The following is an 18,402-nucleotide window of genomic DNA, read 5'->3' as shown; positions in this document are numbered from 1 at the left end:
GTCAAACACAGTCATGGACAATTTTACTTGAACCGGAGCTTCCAGAGAAAACCCACGCAGACACGAGGAGAACATGCAAACTCCACACAGAAAGGACCCGGACCGCCACACCTGGGGATCGAACCCAGGACCTTCTTGCTGTGAGGTGACAGTGCTACCCACTGAGCCACAATGCCGCCCTCTTCATTAAAGAAGCAGCAACCAACAGGGCCTCAGTAAACTTTTGCCAAGGATGTAACGAACTCATCCATGGGAACAGTACCAAGTTTGACATAAGATAATAAAACAGACTTTACAATTTGAACATTTGACAGTGTATAGTTGCAATGGGTGTTATTACATTTAAACATTGCATGAAATCCTTGGCCACTGAAATTATAATATTTTCAAATTACAGAATGTAGTCAAGGGAATGAAGATCAAAGGTAAGAACAAAAAACCTGTACACAAGCAAAATATGCCTAGACTATATGCCTAGAAATAGTGGATCAGATACACATGCAAAAACAGCTGTCAAACTAGACCACACCGATCTGGCTAGTCCAACAGATCCAACGGCAAAAAAATGGGTTTAGGTCTAGCATTTACTGATGATTATTCTGATTATTCTCAATCATTACTGATGATTGACTTCCGGTTTCCGGTGGTACGCACGTTGAGACTGTAGCCTAGTTGTTTGTTTGTTTGTAGCCATTAGCTAAATAACTTTTTATATACGTACAGTGTATCACGAAAGTGAGTACACCCCTCACATTTCTGCAAATATTTCATTATATCTTTTCATGGGACAACACTATAGACATGAAACTTGGATATAACTAAGAGTAGTCAGTGTACAACTTGTATAGCAGTGTAGATTTACTGTCTTCTGAAAATAACTCAACACACAGCCATTAATGTCTAAATAGCTGGCAACATAAGTGAGTACACCCCACAGTGAACATGTCCAAATTGTGCCTAAAGTGTCAATATTTTGTGTGACCACCATTATTATCACTGCCTTAACCCTCCTGGGCATGGAATTCACCAGAGCTGCACAGGTTGCTACTGGAATCCTCTTCCACTCCTCCGTGATGACATCACGGAGCTGGTGGATGTTAGACACCTTAAACTCCTCCACCTTCCACTTGAGGATGCGCCACAGGTGCTCAATTGGGTTTAGTCCATCACCTTTACCTTCAGCTTCCTCAGCAAGGCAGTTGTCATCTTGGAGGTTGTGTTTGGGGTCGTTATCCTGTTGGAAAACTGCCATGAGGCCCAGTTTTCGAAGGGAGGGGATCATGCTCTGTTTCAGAATGTCACAGTACATGTTGGAATTCATGTTTCCCTCAATGAACTGCAGCTCCCCAGTGCCAGCAACACTCATGCAGCCCAAGACCATGATGCTACCACCACCATGCTTGACTGTAGGCAAGATACAGTTGTCTTGGTACTTCTCACCAGGGCGCCGCCACACATGCTGGACACCATCTGAGCCAAACAAGTTTATCTTGGTCTCGTCAGACCACAGGGCATTCCAGTAATCCATGTTCTTGGACTGCTTGTCTTCAGCAAACTGTTTGCTGGCTTTCTTGTGCGTCAGCTTCCTTCTGGGATGACGACCATGCAGACCGAGTTGATGCAGTGTGCGGCGTATGGTCTGAGCACTGACAGGCTGACCTCCCACGTCTTCAACCTCTGCAGCAATGCTGGCAGCACTCATGTGTCTATTTTTTAAAGCCAACCTCTGGATATGACGCCGAACACGTGGACTCAACTTCTTTGGTCGACCCTGGCGAAGCCTGTTCCGAGTGGAACCTGTCCTGGAAAACCGCTGTATGACCTTGGCCACCATGCTGTAGCTCAGTTTCAGGGTGTTAGCAATCTTCTTATAGCCCAGGCCATCTTTGTGGAGAGCAACAATTCTATTTCTCACATCCTCAGAGAGTTCTTTGCCATGAGGTGCCATGTTGAATATCCAGTGGCCAGTATGAGAGAATTGTACCCAAAACACCAAATTTAACAGCCCTGCTCCCCATTTACACCTGGGACCTTGACACATGACACCAGGGAGGGACAACGACACATTTGGGCACAATTTGGACATGTTCACTGTGGGGTGTACTCACTTATGTTGCCAGCTATTTAGACATTAATGGCTGTGTGTTGAGTTATTTTCAGAAGACAGTAAATCTACACTGCTATACAAGCTGTACACTGACTACTCTAAGTTATATCCAAGTTTCATGTCTATAGTGTTGTCCCATGAAAAGATATAATGAAATATTTGCAGAAATGTGAGGGGTGTACTCACTTTCGTGATACACTGTATGTTTTAAACGTTAATCTTTCGCGCGTAGTTGATATAGAGTGTTATTTTGTCTATCGTAAAAAAGCACTTGTGTTTACGCTTGTTTACTAATGTAAATCCGTGCTAGTGAAAACTTCTGCTACCGGCATCCGAACGAAGCCGGTTTTAGTTTGTTTTGTAATTCAGCGCATAAACATATTATTCATCCAGAATTAAAACCGCTTTCTGTCCGCACGAAGCACGTTTGTGTTTGTTTTTGTATTTTAGCGCTTAAACATATTTACTTTGTGGAGAGTTAAAGCCGTTTTCTGTTCGTAGGAAGCGCGTTCTGTTTATTTGTTTTGTACACCAGCACATAAACACCATTTTCCTTTAGAATTACAGCCGGTTTTGTCGGAAACAAAGCGCGTTTGTGTTTGTTTGTTTTTGTAGTTCAGCGCTTAAACATCTTTGTTTTGTGGGGAGTTAAAACCGTTTTCTGTCTGTAGGAACCGCGTTTTGTTTATTCGTTTTGTACATGAGCGCATAAACACCGTTTTCCTTTTCCTTTAGAATTACAGCCGTTTTATCCAAACGAAGCGCGTTTGTGTTGTTTGGTTGTTGGTTTTTGTATTCCAGCTCATCATCGCCTGTTTCGTCCGGAATTAAAGCCGGTTTTCTGTGACTCACTCATCATCACACTCACTCATCATCGCCTGTTTCGTCCGGAATTAAAGCCGGTTTTCTGTGACTACCAGCAGAAGCGCCGGTGAAACCAACATAAACATCAACTCATCAACTTCAACTCATCTTCTAAAGCTAAGTACATTTCTCTGTTATTATGGCCCCAGCAGGAGCTTTATATCCATGTTCCGAGTGCAACATGTTCAGTTATTCCTTCTCCGTGTTTAGTGATAACTTTATATGTGATAAGTGTAGATTAGTTGTTAGTCTGACGGAGAAGATCTCAGTGTTAGAAGGGCGCATTCGGGCTTTAGAACAGACTACTACTAGTGAGGGCTTAGATTCAGCTGTAGCAGTCCCGAATGCCAGCAGTTCAGGTATAGAACCCCAGACTCCGGCATTAGAGCCCTCACAGCGGGGCGACTGGGTGACATCTCGGCGACATAGTCGTAGGGCAAAGCACCGACCATCTCAGTTGCACGTGTCCAACAGGTTTTCCCCACTCAGTGAGCCACCCGCTGAGAAGCCTGTTAATGTAAGTGCTCTGGTTATAGGAGATTCTCAGCTCCGACACGTGCGTATTGCAACCCCCATAGAGACACCAGCAACCATAGTCACTTGTATTCCGGGGGCCAGGGCGCCTGACATCAGAGCAAATCTGAAAGTGCTGGCTAATGCTAATCGTAGATTTTCGAAGATTGTTATCCACGTCGGCACTAATGATGTTCGTTTACGGCAGTCTGAGGTTACTAAGAGTAATGTTAAAGAGGTGTGTGAGTTAGCTAGGTCGATGTCTGAGGCAGTAGGCTCCTATATACCAGCGATGATTTTTTAAAATTCTTTAATGACAAGATAGAAAAAATACGACTTCAGAGTCAGTGTGTCACTTGCCAATGTTAAGTATGGACTCACTCCGAGTGCATTGGTGATAATAGTAACGAGTTAATCCAACTAAATTCCTTTAATCCAATCTCCCAAAATGAACTAACTGTGTTGATTAAATCATCTAAGTCATCATCGTGTATACTCGATCCTGTTCCAACTCGTTTACTTAAAGATTTACTCCCAGCTATTGTAGAGCCCCTGCTTACATTAATCAATGCATCCCTTAGCCTTGGGTACGTACCTAAATTGTTTAAAAGTGCCATTATTAAACCCCTGATTAAAAAACCTAATCTTGATCCACATGTACTAGCTAATTATAGGCCAATTTCAAACCTTCCTTTTGTCTCTAAAATATTAGAAAAAGTCGTTTCCAAACAGTTATGCTCTTATTTGAATGAAAATTGTATTCATGAAAAATTTCAATCAGGATTTAGACCCAATCATAGTACCGAAACCGCATTAATTAGAGTAGTTAACGACTTAATTAACTTAATGTTAATGTCTTCTGATAATGGATGTGTCTCTTTTAGATCTATTAGATCTTAGCGCAGCGTTTGATACGGTCGATCATAACATTTTACTGGAGAGGCTAGAAAATACAGTAGGTGTTAAAGGACTCGCACTCTCTTGGTTTCAATCATATCTGACTGACCGCTCGCAATTTGTTTATGTAAATAATAAATGCTCGGAAACTACAAAAGTAAAGTGTGGTGTTCCACAGGGGTCGGTACTTGGACCGCTATTATTTACACTCTATATGCTTCCACTAGGTGAAATTATTCATAAACATGGCATAAAATTTCACTGCTATGCAGATGACACACAGCTGTATATATCAGCCAAACCAAATGATACTGACACAATCAGTAAGATAGAAGATTGTGTAAACGACATAAAAAACTGGATGTCGTGTAATTTTCTTTTACTTAATTCAGATAAAACTGAGGTTTTACTTGTTGGCTCTAAAGCTGCAAGAGACAAGTTGTCTAACCTGGTGCTAAACCTAAACACTTTCTCTGTTACTCCCAGCCCAGATGTAAAAAACTTGGGTGTCACAATAGATTCAGATCTTTCCTTTGATACACACATTAATAATATTACTAGAGTTGCTTTCTATCATTTGCGTAATATCTCTAAAATAAGAAATATACTATCTGTTAATGACGCTGAAAAACTGATCCATGCGTTTATAACTTCTCGGTTACATTATTGTAATGCTCTTCTAACTGGATGCTCTGGTAGATCCATAAACAAACTCCAGTTAGTTCAAAATGCAGCAGCTCGAGTGCTAACTAGAACTAAAAAATTTGATCATATCAGTCCTGTTCTATCATCTCTACACTGGCTGCCAGTTAAATTCCGCATTGATTACAAAATACTTTTACTAACCTATATAGCGCTACTTGGTCTGGCTCCACAGTATCTGAGTGAACTTATTAATCACTACAATCCAGCGCGTCCACTTCGTTCACAAGATGCAGGCTTACTTATAGTTCCTAAAATTAAAAAGACCACAGCTGGTGGAAGAGCATTTTCTTACAAAGCTCCACAACTCTGGAATAATCTTCCTGCCTCTATTCAGGATTCGGACACAGTCTCAATGTTTAAGTCTAGACTGAAAACATATTTATTTTCTCAGGCTTTTGATTAGTATAGACAAAGGCGCAGAGCTTGGGGGTTCTTGGTCATAGAAACTTGTGGTGATCAGGGATGTTGGGTTGCTGTCGTTCTGCCTCTCTTGTCCAATCACTCCGGTTTGGGTAGGAGAGGTGGGCGCTGATGTCCTGTGAAAGCCTTCATGACCTCGTTACCTGCTCGCTCTCCCTTTTAGTTATGCTGTAATAATTAGGGCTGCCGGAGTCTAAAACTCTCTGTAAAACTGTTTTACTCAACTAGCATTGTACATTATTAACTACATTCTTTGTTGTTTTACTCCAAAGGCGTTCTGATGGAAACCTGTTCACCCGCCGAGGTTAAGGATTAAAGTCGAGACTGCCGTGACAACTATGCTGCTCCTGCCGGATGTGACTGGTCTGGAGTAATTGCACCAAGAATGACAAGAAATCACTAGACATTATTGAAGACTACAGCGAAGAACAACTCTATTATTATTGATCTATTTATTACCAGTTATAACTTTTAGATCATTTAATTCTGTGTTCGTATGCTCTGTGTAAATCATGTATTTATTTAAAGTATCCTCCTGGGCACCCAAGAAGGATGGTCCCTGCTGAGTCTGGTTCCTCTCAAGGTTTCTTCCTGTAATTTTCAGGGAGTTTTTCCTTGCCACAGTCGCCCTCGGCTTGCTCAACAGGGGTTTTTTGTATCTGTTGGTCCTGGATTTTGTAAAGTTGCTTTGAGACAATGTCTATTGTAAAAAGCGCTACATAAATAAAGTTGACTTGACTTGAATTATTCAGGTGTTTGTACATGTCCTGATGGGTAAGAGTGACACTGTGAAAGACACTAAGCAATTTTTGGTTGATTAAGTCCCATATGAGACAGTAAAGTGGGATGGTATTGAAAGATCCGGAAATCACAGCAATGGATTTTCAGTCATTGCTCAATGAGAAGAGTATAAAACATGAAACTGCAGCACTGTATTCACCACATCAAAATGGTACGGCTGAGAGACACTGGCAAACCCTCTTTGTGATAGCAAGGTTTAAGCTCATATGAAAACTCACCTAAGGAGTTGTTGACATATGCTGTAATGACTGTTGCAGTAATTCAAAACAGATGCATTAATAGCTGTCTGAAACACACCCCATACTTCCCGCTGACAGGAAGAAAACCTGACCTTTCACAAATGAGAACATTTGAATTAATATGCTATGCTTACAAACATAAGAGAAGAAAGATCGACTAAAATGTGAACCTTTATTGGACACATCAAAAAGAGCCCAGCATACTTAGTAACCAGTACCATACTACCCAGACAATGGAAAAGTCCTCAAACACAGGCTTGTAAAATTTGGCACAAAGTGTACTGCAGAACAGCAAACCCAGACTGACCTGTCATTGACTAATGATGATTTTCATAAGAAGAGATACACACCCCCATGCCACAAGCTGAGACTCCAGATGAATTTCAAGATACTTAAATGCTCAACATAGTGCTCAGACAGAAGGAGACAGCTATAGTGCATGCTATCCAAAAAGAGGGCACATCAGTACTTAGCTGACTGGCTGACAGAGAATGTAGTGACCAAATACTGTTCAATATAGACTACTGTTATAGGGTCTGTAATGTAACACAGAGTTTTAAAAAGGCAGTTAGTTCAACAAAGTCACAAATTTGGGTTGATGCTATGAAACATGAGATTTACTTATTGAAAATGAAATGTTTGCATTGACCCCTTTACCAGAAGGCAAACATGCAGCGTTTGGGTGGGTATGATGGTTCATTTGGTATACCGGCTTAAATTCTTTAAACGGTGTGGAATTTTCATATACCGCCATACCGTAGCATAGTTTATACAACAACTGTAGGCTTTAAATAAAGGCAAAATGTAGGCAGTAAATTATATAATATTGTTCACCACTACAAGCGTTGCGGAGCGCTGTGCAGATCAGGTACAGCTCACTAGTTAGCCAGGTAGTATTAGCATAACAGTGTTAACAAAGGAGAGGCTTTGTCGCTACGGTGGGAAAAAAAATGGATGAAGAGATAGAGAGCAGAGATCTGCATCTCTAAAGCAAACGGTGGAGTGACATTATGAATGCAGGAACAATCCACCTGTGCAAGGACATTTATTCCTCTATAGACAGTTGAGAAATAAAGTCAATAATTAAAAGACAATAATTAAAACACTAGATATGAGGTATGTCTAACCGGATCGAAAATACTTCAGTCAAATTGCTGTTCCAAAGTAATACCAGACATGTATAGTCGCTCACTTTTCTACTACAGATCTGTGGTTATGTTGTACAATAGTCATATCCCAGTATAACAGTGCACGTAATCAGTGGTGACTGAGTTTGCAAACGTTGTTTTATGTGTTAAAAGGAGGTTACAATTAATTGTATAGTACTACTTAAATATTCAAAAGTTTTTGTCATCCAAGTTCTGTTTTCACCATGTTGCAGTTTGCACAATAGAAATAGTTTACATTCTGCAGCTGTTGCATGCATATTGATACCTTCATATACCATCATTTTTGTGGTGCAAGGCAAGCCTTACAGTACTCAAAACCTTAATTATATATACACACCATGAAATTAAAATGCTTTATATTTTATGTACTTTTGAAAATAGAATAAGCCACAGACCATAAAAAAATACAGTGAAACCGTCAAAAAAATACAGTGATACAACTTTTTGGCCATACCGCCCAGCCCTATTGCTAACATACAAAGATACGTTGCTAAGTAAAGCAAGTAAATTATAAAGAGACTTTCTCTCCAACTGCAAGCATCACATTAATACATACTTTAACGCAGATGTCTGCACTGTATGACCTTGAGCTCCATCAGATGGATGTTAAAATAGCTTACTTACATGTTCCAATTGACTGCAAAATCTACATACAACCAGGACAATTTAAAGTCAAATCAGACACAAGTAAAGAGATTATAATAATAATAAGTCAAAGTATGGCCTAAAACAATATGGCAGAAACTGTGAAGTGTAAAGCGTTACCTTATTATTTTATTTTATTTATTTTTATTATATATTATAAGTGAAAATAGAGAATCTAGCTGACCACTGTGTTTACAGCAAACACGCTTAAAGCAAGAGAGTAATATTGATAATATGGGTTGATTACCACATTATTGCTGCCAGTGACAATCAATTGTAATGAAAATGTTGACAGCAAAATTTAAAATGAAGGATCTTGGAAAACTGTCCAAGAGTCCACGAGAAGCAAAGATGAATCAAAAAAGGTACATATTAAAGATACTAGACATATTTAGTATGTCAGACTGTAGGGCAAGGACAACTAAACAGAAGGTACAGTGGGATACTAACGGTGATCCTGTTAATACTACATGGTATCACGAGGTAGTAGGTAGCCTGATTTATGTTATGACATGCACAAGACCTGATCTGAGTTGGATTTTCAGTAATACTTATTAGAGCCACAGAGGACTGCAGAGGACTGCAGTTAAAGCATGTGCTGAGGTACTTGAAGGGTACAACTGAGCACAAACTGTGTTATAGGACAAGTGATGAGAACTTAAAGCTTAAGGCATCCAGTGATGCTAATGGGAATCAGATATAAAGCATGACAGAATACTGTTTTAGTCTAACCAAGGATGGTCCTTTAATTTCCTGGAAAACAGCCCACAGTTGCTTTATGCACATGTGAAGCAGAACACATGGCTTTGGCTGAAACCGTTCAGAAGTGGCTTGTATCTTGCACAGCTATTTAATTGGATGGACAATGGCAATCAATATGCACCTGTAAAAATATTTGAAAACAATCAAGGGGCAACTGCTCTATCCAAAAACCCAGTGTGTTATCAAAGATGTAAACATGTAGACATCCAAAACGACTTTGTTTGGTCAGCACTTAGTGAACCTAAAGTAACAATCACATACTGACCAAACCTGCAACCATGTTTGAGATTAAAATATTAAAGAGTTTTATTTTTGGTAAGTAATTTCAACAGGCAGGTTAGGGCATGTGTTGTATAATTGCCTTGTACAGTATGAGAGCAAGTGGGGGTGTTAGCGTTTTGTTAAAGTGTGCTCTCAGTAATCTGTTTTTTAATAGCGCTAAAGTAAAATAGTATTTTTATTCCATCAATAAAAAACAAATGTGTTAGTTTTTGTTAGTGTTTTATTAGAATATGTTCTCATATAGAGATTATGTATCTATGGATGTCTTATTTTAATAAATCAATAATAAAGCCATATTTAGTTACTTCTTTTTTGTATTTGTGTCCTCTGTCTTCACAAAAATCTAATAATAAAAAAATTGAATTAAAATAGGAGGACTTAGTTATAAACAAAATGTACACATGACCATTAACAGAAAATACAATATTAGTAAAAAAAGTTACATGTCAATTTAATTTTTTCCTAAATATAAAACAAGATTTACAGAAACCCTTGAGGATGACAATACTAATACACTGACTACACTAAGTACAGCTTTTTTCATTTAGTATTTTCGTGTGTGGTTTAGGAAACATTTTTTGTGGATTTCACATATTAATGACATAAAATATCAAAATACAACGTGACACTAAAAGTTACCCACAAATCCTAATTAGATTTTTTACACCTAAGGAAAGATGTAATGGTGTGTAGGTAAACAATTGATAATAAAAATGTTTATTTATAAATAACAATAATGATTACACTGTTTAGCATTATGGAAAGAGCAAAAATTCTCATTTCTCAGTCATGGGAGCGCGTGCGTGTGACGTCACTGAGGTTAAGCATGCAACGGAAAAATGCATTAATATAAAAAATAAAAAAAAATAAAAATAAAAAAAAAAAGCAAACGGTACGTTGCCGTTACATGGTTAATTTTCCCGTTGATGTCACTGAGGCGGTGTGCATATGAGACAGCGTGCATGTAGGTAGCCAGACTCTAATGTACGCTAAACAATGGAAATACTAACACTTTTTAGCAAAAAGAGTTATCTTTGGCATATAGTTTCCAACTAGTGCATGACATTTCCAGAAAAACTGATTCTGAAAAGCAATACAAATAGCAGGTCTCGCTATATAAAACCAATTCGCGTTTATAATGTTCTCGATACTATTTTATGGTATCAACAACCTTTCACTGTTTATTTAAAAAAAAATACACTCTAGACACACAAAGTATATCCGCTTATTCCGGTTAACAATCAAACGTATTACTGTTAGCCGACTAGCTATATTAACGAAGGCGAATATGGGACATTTTTACCTGAATAAGTTCGTCAAGGCTCTCCTGCAGGCTGTTTCCAAGTGTTGTATTACGGTACAGTTGATATGCCATTGTGTACAAAATGAGTGTATATTATGGTGAAATATACACACGTACCAACAGATGACTTAGCTACTTAGCTTAACTACCCGACCGTCCCGACAGCCTGCTACTTCCTCAAATTTGCAAAGTACGGAAACTCGAAAGGACAACAAGCTATGAAAACGTACATAACGCCGAACGGCATCTCTCTCTCTCTCTCTCTCTCTCTCTCTCTCTCTCTCTCTCTCTCTCTCTCTCTCTCTCTCTATATATATATATATACTGTATATACAGTATATATATTTTTTTTTTTATTATTTTTTTTTTTTATTGAATTGAATTGAATTATATATTGAATGGAATGTATTGAATTAGTTGGGCACATTAACAGAAGACATGCTTGGTGCAAACCATCTGTCCAAAAACAGAAGCGGAAGTGGACCGTGAAGCATGACAATGACCCAAAACATTCCAGTAAATCCACCAAAGGAATGGCGCAAAAGAAAGAAACACAGAGTTCTGGAATGGCCAAGTCAAAGCCTGGATCTTAATTCTATTGAGATACTGTGGGGTGATTTAAAACGGGCTGTGCATGCAAGAAACCCCTCAAACCTCACACAGCTGAAGACATTCTGCATGAAGATTGGGAAAAACTTTCTCCCAGTCGATGTCAGAGACTGGTAGATGGTTATAGGAAATGTCTAATTAAGGTTATTTCAGCCAAAGGGGGAAATACCAGCTATTAGGGCATATGGTGTCCTAACTTTTTTCTCACAATAAATTTCCATTTTTGTTTATTACATTTTACAACTTGAGTTTAAAAGTATTTTTTTCAGTTTTATTTGTTAAATGATACAAGCTCCATCTCTCAGTACTGTTCAAATGAAACTCAAATGTCCATATGTTTAAATATGTTCAAAAAGATGTTCTCATGGGGTGTCCTAACTTTTTCACATGACTGTACTGTATATATATGTTGCATTGAGAATCGAATAATAATAATAATATTTTTAATGCTTTAACCGCTTTTTTATTGATTGTATATGTTTTGCATTAAATAGTCTATTTCACTGTATGCGCATGTCTGTACAGCGTTATATTTTCAGGGTTGTGAGGCCTGGGGTGATTGGGTTTTTACTGCCAAGGATATTTATTATTAGTGGGGCAATTACATTTTCAGATTAGTGATTTTTAAATATTTAGATAAAATTATCATGTGTAATAAGGACTAGGAACAGCATATGCAACTTGTGCTGGCAGTTCATGTGTAAATTTGTATTAATGTGTGCCACTGTTTTTGATTCTCTTGAGAACACTGCAGCCACTCCTGGTAACATAGACCTGGGGTGTCCAAACTAGGGCCCATGGGCCATTTGTGGCCCAGTATTATTTTTGCAATGACCCACAAGGTACTTTAGGAACAAAGTAAAAGTTGGCCAGCTGGTAAGCAGGTTTAAAAAAAAATAAATTCCTAGTTTGAACACTGGGTCTAAAGTGATCCCCATCTCCTTTTCCCAACTCAAAAATAACGTTAAAACTACGTTAATGTCACTGAGCTTTTGGATAGACATGGCTTCCCTGACCAATGTGGTGTCTAGGGCTGGCTCTATACCACTTTTTTATGTCCGATACCGATACTGCAAATTGGTACTGCAAATCTACCGATACCAATCCGATACGTCATTTCTCCTCTCAAACAATTAAGCAGTAATAATACATGTCTCAATGCACCATGGTTAAAGTAGCTCTCTAAATGACAATGCTCAGACTGTGAAACAAATACAGTGTATCACAAAAGTGAGTACACCCCTCACATTTCTGCAAATATTTTATTAAATCTATGTCCAAATTGTGCCCAAAGTGTCAATATTTTGTGTGACCACCATTATTATCCAGCACTGCCTTAACCCTCCTGGGCATGGAATTCACCAGAGCTGCACATGTTGCTACTGGAATCCTCTTCCACTCCTCCATGATGACATCACGGAGCTGGTGGATGTTAGACACCTTGAACTCCTCCACCTTCCACTTGAGGATGCACCACAGGTGCTCAATTGGGTTTAGTCCATCACCTTTACCTTCAGCTTCCTCAGCAAGGCAGTTGTCATCTTGGAGGTTGTGTTTGGGGGTCGTTATCCTGTTGGAAAACTGCCATGAGGCCCAGTTTTCGAAGGGAGGGGATCATGCTCTGTTTCAGAATGTCACAGTACATGTTGGAATTCATGTTTCCCTCAATGAACTGCAGCTCCCCAGTGCCAGCAACACTCATGCAGCCCAAGACCATGATGCTACCACCACCATGCTTGACTGTAGGCAAGATACAGTTGTCTTGGTACTTCTCACCAGGGCGCCGCCACACATGCTGGACACCATCTGAGCCAAACAAGTTTATCTTGGTCTCGTCAGACCACAGGGCATTCCAGTAATCCATGTTCTTGGACTGCTTGTTTTCAGCAATCTGTTTGCTGGCTTTCTTGTGCGTCAGCTTCCTTCTGGGATGACGACCATGCAGACTGAGTTGATGCAGTGTGCGGTGTATGGTCTTAGCACTGACAGGCTGACCTCCCACGTCTTCAACCTCTGCAGCAATGCTGGCAGCACTCATGTGTCTATTTTTTAAAGCCAACCTCTGGATATGACGCCGAACACGTGGACTCAACTTCTTTGGTCGACCCTGGCGAAGCCTGTTCCGAGTGGAACCTGTCCTGGAAAACCGCTGTATGACCTTGGCCACCATGCTGTAGCTCAGTTTCAGGGTGTTAGCAATCTTCTTATAGCCCAGGCCATCTTTGTGGAGAGCAACAATTCTATTTCTCACATCCTCAGAGAGTTATTTGCCATGAGGTGCCATGTTGAATATCCAGTGGCCAGTATGAGAGAATTGTACCCAAAACACCAAATTTAACAGCCCTGCTCCCCATTTACACCTGGGACCTTGACACATGACACCAGGGAGGGACAACGACACATTTGGGCACAATTTGGACATGTTCACTGTGGGGTGTACTCACTTATGTTGCCAGCTATTTAGACATTAATGGCTGTGTGTTGAGTTATTTTCAGAAGACAGTAAATCTACACTGCTATACAAGCTGTACACTGACTACTCTAAGTTATATCCAAGTTTCATGTCTATAGTGTTGTCCCATGAAAAGATATAATGAAATATTTGCAGAAATGTGAGGGGTGTACTCACTTTTGTGATACACTGTATTCTAAAAGAATAAATACAGAACCTACAACATCACACTTATGCAAAACAGCTGTTTTTATTTGAACTTTTACACACAGAACATTTAGCAGCATTTTTGGCATGTTTAACAAAAGTGTCTACAATTGGAAGATGTGGATGTCAATCAAACGCAATGGACCAATTAAAATTGACGCAGAGTTGAGTTTTTTTCGTTAAAGTTCTGTCACGTTTTTAGTTTATTAAAAACCAAAGCGCGCTTATTAAAAAAACCTGCTGGATTTTGAAGAGGAAAACGGGAAACGATGTACAGTAGTTTGTTTTATTTCATAACACTAATGGATTAATAGTTGAGGAGACTTGAGGAGTCCCATTTATCATTTATAAAGCAATTTATTAAAGCAATAAGCCATGAGAGACCGTGCGTTACTGCGATTTTATCACGGGGAAGGTTGTTTTGGCACGACGCAAAGCGGATTGCCTAAAACGTCTTTCCCCGTGATAAAATCATAGCAGTAACGCACGGTGTCCAGTGGCTTATTGCTTTTATAAAACGGCGGTCAACATAAAATATAATAAAATACAACAAATGTTCAATTTATAAATGTTTTTATTTACAAAAACACTTACAAAAAGCATTCTTCCACGACCCCAAGTAGTTCGTTAACAGTGTTGCTAGGCAACATGAGGGCGAACATAACATTCACTTTTTCTTTTCAGTGGCGTATTAATATGGAATGATGTGAGGTGGTCATAGGTGTGCATTTATCGGGGATTTTACAACGGCTTCGAACGCGGCTCAGCCAATCAGATTTTAGGACCGGAACTATCCGTTTTATAAAAAGCAATTTTTATTGTGTTTAAACAGTGTTTTAAATGTGGCAGTAGAAGATGATTTTTTAAATGCTAAAAGTTGAAGTAGATCAGTGTGTTTTAATTTCTGAATGGCTGTTGCGGATGAGTTGTAGATCAGTGGCACATGTTAATGATGTCATCTAGCGTGAGTGGCAATAAACGACACTTGTCATGTAACGTGAATTACATATACATTTAAAATAAAGCAATAAGCCACGAGAGACCGTGCGTTACTGCGATTTTATCACAGGGAAGGTTGTTTTGGCACGACGCAAAGCGGAGTGCCTAAAACTTCTTTCCCCGTAATAAAATCATAGCAGTAACGCACGGTCCCGAGTGGCTTATTGCTTTTATAAAACGGCGGTCAACATAAAATATAAAAAATACAACAATGTTCAATTTATAAATGTTTTTATTTACAAAAACACTTACAAAAAGCATTCTTCTGCGACCCCAGGTAGTTCGTTAACAGTGTTGCTAGGCAACATGAGGGCGAACATAACATTCACTTTTTCTTTTCAGTGGCGTATTAATATGGAATGATGTGAGGTGGTCATAGGTGTGCGTTTATCGGGGATTTTACAACGGCTTCGAACGCGGCTCAGCCAATCAGATTTTAGGACTATCCATTTTATAACAATGAATTTCTCATAAGGGGGGGGTAATAATTTTTTCCTCAAGTGTATAAATTGTCTGGCCCTTTAAGAATGTTAAGTGTACAATGCTAGGGTATAGGGAGCTAGTGTGCAGGGAAGAGATTAGAAAATGAGAAAATCTCCGGCTGTGCTATGTAGTTCTGTGTTTGTGACATTAAAGTAACGTTCTCGTGAAACCCCACTCGAATTTTTGAACATTAAATTATTTTACAACACTCTGTTGTAACGTAGCTTTGTGTGTTATTTGTTTTGCACACAAACAATGGCCTTATTTACATTAAGTGTTATTTACTTTAAGCAACAGTATCGGATCGGATTACACGTTTTTTTCCTTCTGATATCCGATCCTGTGAGTATCGGATCGGTGCCAGCCCTAGTGGTGTCCTATGCAAAATTTTGGCAGGTGCCCCATGATTCCTTCATCAGTCATTGTGTTTATACACTCACGCAGACACTGGAAAGCTTTATGTCTTTGAGACAAAAACAGTATTAAAATCAGGAAAAGTTGGGATATTTTGAAAAATGTAAATAAAAAAAATTCTATATATTTTTTACATTCACTTTGACTTTTATATCATTGCAGACAGTGACTGGTGCAATTTAGGGCTGGTAATGACATAAAAAAAATTATGGAATTTCAACAGATGATAACCAAAAGAAAAAGAGAGCTGAATTGAGAATGTTGAATTGAGAAACAGATAATGTCAACAGGTGATTGTAATTATGATTTTTGAGGAGCAAGGATAAGCAGAGGATATCCAGTTTGTCAACAAATGCATTAGAAATTTATTAAAATGTTTAAAAACAATGTTCCTTGTGGTAGAAAAACCCTTAATAAAATACCTTAAACACTGGATTGTGAGTATAAAAGTTTTATTCATGTCTGCAGAGAAGGATCACACCAACCGAGTCTCACATAGAGGCTCCGTGGATGCGATAACAATAATTATAACAAACATCTTTTTATACTTGTTGGTGACCTTAGGACAGTGGAAGAGTCCACTGTTGAAAGAGATTTTTGTAGCAGTATTATTGGAATATGATGCAAAAATGCCCTAAGCATATCTACATTTTCTAAGTAGTAATTGATTATGTATTAATATTTCTAGTCTAATGGTAAGTTAATTTATGCTTCTGTGGTGACAGTATTAATGCAAAAAGGTATACTGAAATTTAAAAGCAACATATGCTGCCTTCAGGATGACATACTGTATTTTCCAGGGACATCTATGCATTTTTTAACAAGGCACTGCAAAACCACGTGCTGCACACATTACAGGAACCTGCCATGTCTGCAAAGAAAATGTCCAAAACTCACTATTAACTTTATCTTAGACTTGACTGAATAATGAAGAACTCTTTTCTTTTCACTAGTTATAATTTTTTTGTTTTAAATATTTTTGTATGTATGGTTTGTGAAAATCCCATTTATTCAAATTATGACTAAATATTGACTTCGGCTCACTGCTGTATGTTACATTAATATTTGTCTAGCACAACACTATCAATTTAAGTGCACTATTACATCTTCTATTGCAGCTTTGCCTATCAGAGCACAAACAGCTTAAATAGGCAAGCCGACTGTTAGAACATAAAGTTCTTCACTACTGTAGAATGACTATGCTTACGCTTTTTTGCGCAAGGGACTTTTGCCTCTCGATCCCCCGCTCCCCTGTTGTGAGCCACTTAGTACCCATTATCATGGTAATGACCCACGGCCTGTCTACACACAAACACCTCTCATCCCCCTGCCCAAATTCTACAGACAGGCCTAAGTGAGCTGGCCAGAAATGGCTCCATGAGCTTCATGACGACATTCTCAGACAGTCTTTCACCCTTGGGACAACTGGGGTCCTTTCCTAAATATGGAATGGCGTTGCACATATACTTCATCTCCAAGTCTGCAGCAATCCAGAACTTTATGCCAAATGTATCAGGCTTAGTTGAGATGTACTTCGTGATATATATATATATATATATATACATATAGTTATAGTTTTAGTTATAGTCACTGCGCTTTGTAGTTCTATAATATATATACATATATATATATATATATATATATATATACAGTGTATCACAAAAGTGAGTACACCCCTCACATTTCTGCAAATATTTTATTATATCTTTTCATGGGACAACACTATAGAAATAAAACTTGGATATAACTTAGAGTAGTCAGTGTACAACTTGTATAGCAGTGTAGATTTACTGTCTTCTGAAAAGAACTTAACACACAGCCATTAATGTCTAAATAGCTGCAACATAAGTGAGTACACCCCACAGTGAACATGTCCAAATTGTGCCCAAAGTGTCAATATTTTGTGTGACCACCATTATTATCCAGCACTGCCTTAACCCTCCTGGGCATGGAATTCACCAGAGCTGCACAGGTTGCTACTGGAATCCTCTTCCACTCCTCCATGATGACATCACGGAGCTGGTGGATGTTAGACACCTTGAACTCCTCCACCTTCCACTTGAGGATGCGCCACAGGTGCTCAATTGGGTTTAGTCCATCACCTTTACCTTCAGCTTCCTCAGCAAGGCAGTTGTCATCTTGGAGGTTGTGTTTGGGGTCGTTATCCTGTTGGAAAACTGCCATGAGGCCCAGTTTTCGAAGGGAGGGGATCATGCTCTGTTTCAGAATGTCACAGTACATGTTGGAATTCATGTTTCCCTCAATGAACTGCAGCTCCCCAGTGCCAGCAACACTCATGCAGCCCAAGACCATGATGCTACCACCACCATGCTTGACTGTAGGCAAGATACAGTTGTCTTGGTACTTCTCACCAGGGCGCCGCCACACATGCTGGACACCATCTGAGCCAAACAAATTTATCTTGGTCTCGTCAGACCACAGGGCATTCCAGTAATCCATGTTCTTGGACTGCTTGTCTTCAGCAAACTGTTTGCGGGCTTTCTTGTGCGTCAGCTTCCTTCTGGGATGAC

General features: G+C 39.1%; 1 protein-coding gene across 1 annotated transcript in view; it reads right to left on the bottom strand.

Moving 5' to 3' along the window:
• The window catches only part of gtf2a2 (general transcription factor IIA, 2), a 36,501-nt gene extending 25,602 nt beyond the window's left edge, over nt 1-10,899 (bottom strand). Inside the window, exon 1 of the mRNA XM_063012854.1 lies at nt 10,708-10,899. Coding sequence (XP_062868924.1) covers nt 10,708-10,779 — 72 coding nt within the window. The 5' untranslated portion in view covers nt 10,780-10,899. The remainder of the gene's footprint in view (nt 1-10,707) is intronic.
• Between the last annotated feature and the right edge of the window lie 7,503 nt (nt 10,900-18,402).

This window comes from Trichomycterus rosablanca, chromosome 17 (assembly GCF_030014385.1).
Source record: "Trichomycterus rosablanca isolate fTriRos1 chromosome 17, fTriRos1.hap1, whole genome shotgun sequence".
Taxonomy (NCBI): domain Eukaryota; kingdom Metazoa; phylum Chordata; class Actinopteri; order Siluriformes; family Trichomycteridae; genus Trichomycterus; species Trichomycterus rosablanca.
The sequence above is the reverse complement of the archived record's forward strand: the minus strand, read 5'-3'. Positions and strand labels throughout refer to the sequence as shown.